The 5,999-nt window shown below is 31.7% G+C and overlaps 1 protein-coding gene across 1 annotated transcript; it reads left to right on the top strand.

Annotated features, from left to right (window-relative positions):
- The first annotated feature begins 588 nt into the window (after positions 1-588).
- Positions 589-5,371, top strand: LOC105624102 (FERM, RhoGEF and pleckstrin domain-containing protein 1-like). The gene is made up of 11 exons (XM_012205462.1): positions 589-625; positions 2,503-2,705; positions 2,791-2,880; positions 3,017-3,392; positions 3,473-3,582; positions 3,755-3,895; positions 3,966-4,120; positions 4,439-4,563; positions 4,679-4,839; positions 4,965-5,224; positions 5,296-5,371. Exons 1-11 carry the CDS (start codon positions 589-591, stop codon positions 5,369-5,371), a joined length of 1,734 nt encoding a protein of 577 aa, XP_012060852.1.
- The last annotated feature ends 628 nt before the right edge of the window (positions 5,372-5,999 follow it).

Below are 5,999 nucleotides of genomic sequence, written 5' to 3'. Positions count from 1 at the left end.
TATATATATATATATAAATATATCTGTTTACGCGGTACTCCCCGGTAATGAGGTGCGCCGTCTCGTCGGTCGTTCGATATATCGACCGATTAATTGTGTTCGAACGATATATATCGAGGCACAGCTCGATGGAGGGACGTGGGGGAATTACCGACGTCCGAAGGACGAAGATTGGTATTCCAAGCGTAGGGAATCTATTGTACATTGATTATTGATACATTAATTATGATAACAATAAATTATATACAAAGTCACACGTCGGATCTGCATTAGTAATTTCTTTGGTTTCTGAACAAATATCTCCGTTTTCTCTCTTTTTTTGTTAAAAAATATTCATTTTTTCCTCTCTCGTTTTTCGTTATCCACGTGCGATCAGATTGACATTTTAATTTCGAGTCCGAGAGATTCACAGCATTGCTGTTCTGCCTCGTTTTATCTATTGTTTTTTTACTGAATTGAATATTGAATTTCTTCGTTTTCTTCTCCTTCCTCCCCATATGCGATGTGGCCTGTCCTCTTCTTGTTGTTTTTTTTCTTTTCCCTTTTTTCTTCTTTTTTTTCCATTCTCTGTCATATCTCTTTATCGCAATGCCGGATTCGTCGTTCGACACGGATGACACTACGTGTGAGTAATCCCCTTTACAATGCCTAATTGTCTTAATTGTGGATATTACAGTTTCTCTCTTTTCGTCATTATTTCACGAACCACTGAAATAGCACGAATTCCTATTTAGTCTCGGCTTTTTGTCGCATTTGCATAATCCATAAACAGATCTACATGTACTCTTCATTTGAGCGCTGTAGTTTTGAAAATTATTTAAAAAAAAATTATAATAATTCAGTAAATGTACGTTCTTAACAATAAAAACGATTTTTCAAGATGAATGCATGATAAAGAATAAGTCACATGTTTCAAGATCAAGGCTGAAAGTATCAAAATATTCTTGAAGTCATACACGCGATCTCATACACGTTGTATAAGTCTATAATACGGCTATTAATTATCGCGCTCGAAGGCCAGAGAAATATATTTTCCAGGTTTCAGAGATTCATGCAAATGCGTTACAAGTTCGCACTCGTATTTGAATGATCATTACGTCATTACAATCGAAGCGAAGTATAGGCGGAGTAGCTTATTCCTAGTTGTACCGTATATATCTTTTTCTGTTGTTTTCACTACATTTTATCTTCCTCTCGGAGGAAGTCGAGTTGAATCGGAGATTTTCTCGCTGCTGAGGAATTTCCGTTCGCCCATTGCGAATATCGTGCGATCTCAATGTGATGCTTCTTATTTCCGCATGCGTTTTGCATTAGTGGAATAATGTAGAATATTGTTACATTGTGGATTCTTAGCATTAACTTGATCCGGCTTCTAATCGTTTTATTAGCTGCTTGTGACTTGGAGCACGATATTTCATAGACGTACTTGGGCATGAATTTTCATAGGAATGAAACCGCATATACGCTGACTTTGATGTCTCATTGTTTACTAAAATAGCTTACTCGATATTATCTGCACTCTTCACTCGCATCATTACCTTTAAATCATGATTTGCGCAAAGAGGATCGATCTTTTTTTTTATTCTCGAATTAGAAATACTGCACGCATCTCACTGAGATTTTCGAAGAACATTATTCGCAGAACGTTATTTGTCTTTATTTAAATACATTAAAATACATTTTAATATTTATAATTCATTCGCCTAATAATGCTGCTAAATAGTTATTGATAATAAGATAAGAAAGAACTCTTAGAACAGAGGCTATGATAGAGATGTTAAAAATTTACTCTTTTGCTGGACTAAAAGTAGAGATTAATTCTTACTTATAAATTTCTTGATATCTAAATAATATATCGAACTGTTCGTTCACATAAAATTAGTTACACAAATGTTATAGACACTTGTTATATATTATATATGCCACCGATTCATCGATTAATTTTCCCAAACTTTATGTTGCATTGAATCAGCCATCAATTATTTATTTACAATTCTGCAAAAATCACAATAAAAAAAGGAACAGATATAGATAGTGCACTATAGCATGCGTGCCTATATATGTTCTTCTGCAACAGTGTTTATTGTAATAATCGCATCATTTTTGAGATATTTGCGACAGTTACAAAAAAAAGATTACAATGAACACCTTGTACATATACAGGGTGTCCCAGAACTGACCGATAATACAGCCATGAAGAGAATAATTGTACATAAAAAATAAGTAAAAAAATAGACATAAAACTTTTATACGAGGCTTTGTTTTACGGAAAAATAGCTTCGTATAAAAAAATTTGTTCTTTTTTCAACTTATTTTTTCATGTAGAACTATTCTCTTCTCACTTATCACCAGTTTTGAGATCCCTTGTGTACATATATATTAAATCTTTATTACTTATTCCCTCAGATGTTTCATCAACACTTATTTTATCTCTTTTTTTTTAATTCTTGTATTGTTTAATTTTTGTTTCTTTCGGGATATCTAACTGATATTTATTTACAGATGTTCAAGCTAAAAAGCAAGAGATATCTAATCAACGGGAGAATAATAATTCTGTATATACTACTGAGAAATTGCCGAATAAACGAACAACGAATGGCGGAGTCGAGATGAACAATGCGAGCGTCGTAAATTCACCGGATCTCAGCCCGATAAAAAATATACGAAACGGGGAAATAGAAGAAACAGAAGTTAGAAAAACAAAGGTAGATTTATTGTTAATCCACATATTGTTTCAACGATAACTTTTTGGAGAACAGTAACCAAGACTTATTATTTTTCTATCCGTAGAGATGGCCAACCGATAAAGCTTATTACATAGCTAAGGAGCTCCTTATGACAGAACGAACTTACAAAAAGGATCTGGATGTTATTAATGTGGTACGTGAAACTACACTTTGTTTCAGAGATAGAAAACATGTCAGTTGAAATAAATTCAGTTTAAAAGATATCCTATATTCAGAGAAATAGAAAGAAGACTCACAAATTTCAAGTTGTGATTTATATTTATGTGCAGTGGTTCCGCGAGGAAGTTTCTAGAGAAGCGGCATTAGAAGGGGAGACGGTAGTATCTTTAATCGAACTACTCGCCGATGTACATGGACCCTGCCTTCAAGAAATGGAGGCACGGCTGGCACGCTGGGAGAGCAACGCTCGTCACAATATCGGTGACTTTTTATACAATACGCTTCTAAACATTCTGCCTCTCTACGACCAATATCTGGAGAATCTCATCCCGGTGTTGGAAAAAATGGAATACTCTATGCGAACGTCGCGACGTTTCGACCAGCTCTGCCGTGATTTCGAATCGCAGAAGCATTGCTATCTGCCATTATCTTCATTCCTTTTGAAACCTCTACAACGATTATTACATTATAACAGTATTATTGACAGTGAGTAATCTGAAATCAGATTATAGATTTGCAACATGTACACCGATAATTTTTAATTTCTCAAAGTGATGTTCTTTTAGGATTACTGGATCATTATCCAAAAGATCATACTGATTTTGAGGATTGTTTGGCAGCGAGAGACAGACTCGGCGAAACATTGCTTGAGGGACTCACGATTATAAATCAAGCGGTAAGAAAATTAGGACAATTAGAATTGATTGATACAAAAACTTAATAAATAAAATGAATGGATCTGAATTATGAGAGTACTGATTGTTTTTCCACTAATTCACAGTAAAGTCAATTTTGTCAATTTTATATTTATTATTTTTAATTTTTATTTTTATTGTATACCGTTATAGGAAAATCTAGTGCAGTTATGCGAAATGCAAAGAGACATTACTGGTTTTGATAATCTAGTACAAGAAGGACGAAGGTTTATCAGACAAGGATGCCTACAAAAGTACAGCCGTAAAGGTTTTCAACAGCGTATGTTTTTCTTGGTAAATATTCGTATTTCTTGATGTGAATCTGATAATTCCGATAACAGATTAATATCACATTTATTTTCAGTTCTCAGACGTATTACTATATACATTCCGTACCCAACAACCAACGCAATGTTTTCGTGTGCATGGTCAACTACCATTGAAAGGAATGAAGATTCAAGATGCAGATAATAAGACTGGAACGGATTTTGCTTTTATTATCGATGGACAAGGAAATCAGTAAATATCTAACGTTTTGAATTACATTATACAATTGAAGAGATAGTAATAAAGTGTAAAAATATACTATAAGATGCTAGTCATTAAAAGGTCGTATCGTTATTGAGTCAACTAGCTAAACTGATTTTATTGAAGCACGCGTGCTATTAATGATCATCATCAGTATGATTGTGACTTCAAACTCGGAAGAATATGAGCCAGTCGTATTAAAGATATTTTAAGGGACAGAAATTAAAATATTTTCAATGTTATATTATTAAAATTTAAAATATAACAAAATAAAGAAGATATAAAATTTAAATGATTTTATTTTTCCAGATCATTAACAGTTGCAGCAAGTAATGAAGAAGAGAAAGAGAGATGGATAGAAGATTTAAACATGGCTATAGTACAGATCGATGCATCGGATGCGAAAATGCCATATTTAAGTTTAAAATCTTGTAGTAAGTAATTATTAAATTAACCAATATAAATTTGAAGTGTCTAAGTGAAAAAATATTTCATCGTAGCATTCTTTTTTAATGAAAGAAGATTTCTTCTAAGATTTTTTTTAAAAAGTTCTAGGTTCAGCCGATGAAGTGGGAGATGGTGTAGGATTAGAAGTAGATCGAACTAGTTGCGGAGGTGCAAAGGCTTCACAACGTAGCAATACTACAGTTCACGTTTGTTGGCATCGTAATACAAGTATTAGTTACAGTGATCAACTGCGAGCGTTTCAAGTACGTTAAAGTTTCGAGTAATATTTGTGTACCGCTGGTACCTTATCGGTCATTATACGACATACTTTACTATTATTACTTAAATATTCTAAAAATTGACATATTCATTACATGCATTGTTTCAGAATCAGCTTAGTGGATTTCTTTTACGGAAATTCAAGAATAGCAATGGTTGGCAAAAGCTTTGGGTTGTATTTACTAACTTTTGTTTATTCTTCTACAAATCTCATCAAGATGACTTTCCATTAGCTTGTTTGCCGTTATTAGGATATGCTGTTTCTACACCATCAGAAAAAGATGGGATCAACAAGGACTTTGTATTTAAGTTACAATTCAAAAACCATGTATATTTCTTTCGAGCAGAAAGTGATTTCACTTTTGGGAGGTAAATATGCAGGTTGTTTTTAAAAAGCTAAAATTTAAAAGAAAATACAACGATGAATTTTATATTTTCAGATGGATTGAAGTCATTCGAAGTGCAACTCAACAAAGTCATATGCCCACTAGTATGAATGGAAAAGAAGAGTATTAGAACTAAATTTATATGGATATATAATTACCGAAATAATTATTAAGATTAGAAATAGTTAAAATTATAGAATCCTGCTACGAATATATAATTCCAAAATGCTATACAACAACAAAAAATTTAAATTTTTGGCCTTATATACAAAACTAAAAGAGTCACAATTGGGAATATTTTAGATATTATATATAATATAAATATAATATAAATATAATATAAATAGATATTATATATAATATAAATTTCAATTGTGTATACAGTTTTCTGGAAGAACAACTTATCTTTAATTACATATTTTTTATTCTTAAGCTATTAATCTATTATTTTGCTAGTAATATATTGCAAGCATTTACTTAAAACTAAAATATTTAATCATGACTTTAGAGTATTATATTTTTTGACTTAAGTCATTCTTCCAAAGAACTCCACAATTTTGAAGACAATTAAAAATTGTTATGCCAATACATAAAAATATAACGATAAAGATAGAAAATTATTTAGATTTTAAAAAATATAGAAAGATTTTTTGTATAAGTCACAAGACTTGTTGATATGTGATTTATGCTTTTAATATAAAACTTTAAATTGGGATTTTATATATATATATATATATATATATATATATATATATATA

This window comes from Atta cephalotes, assembly GCF_000143395.1.
Source record: "Atta cephalotes unplaced genomic scaffold scaffold00073, whole genome shotgun sequence".
Taxonomy (NCBI): Eukaryota; Metazoa; Arthropoda; class Insecta; order Hymenoptera; family Formicidae; genus Atta; species Atta cephalotes.
Note: the sequence above shows the minus strand (reverse complement) of the source record. Positions and strands in the feature narration are given on the sequence as shown.

Excerpts from the sequence above, each read along its gene's own strand:
- LOC105624102 (XM_012205462.1), top strand. The coding sequence starts at position 589 with ATGCCGGATTCGTCGTTCGACACGGATGACACTACGT. Across the intron at positions 2,881-3,016 it reads ATCTGGATGTTATTAATGTG|TGGTTCCGCGAGGAAGTTTC; the intron begins GTACGTGAAACT and ends ATTTATGTGCAG. Across the intron at positions 3,393-3,472 it reads TTATAACAGTATTATTGACA|GATTACTGGATCATTATCCA; the intron begins GTGAGTAATCTG and ends ATGTTCTTTTAG.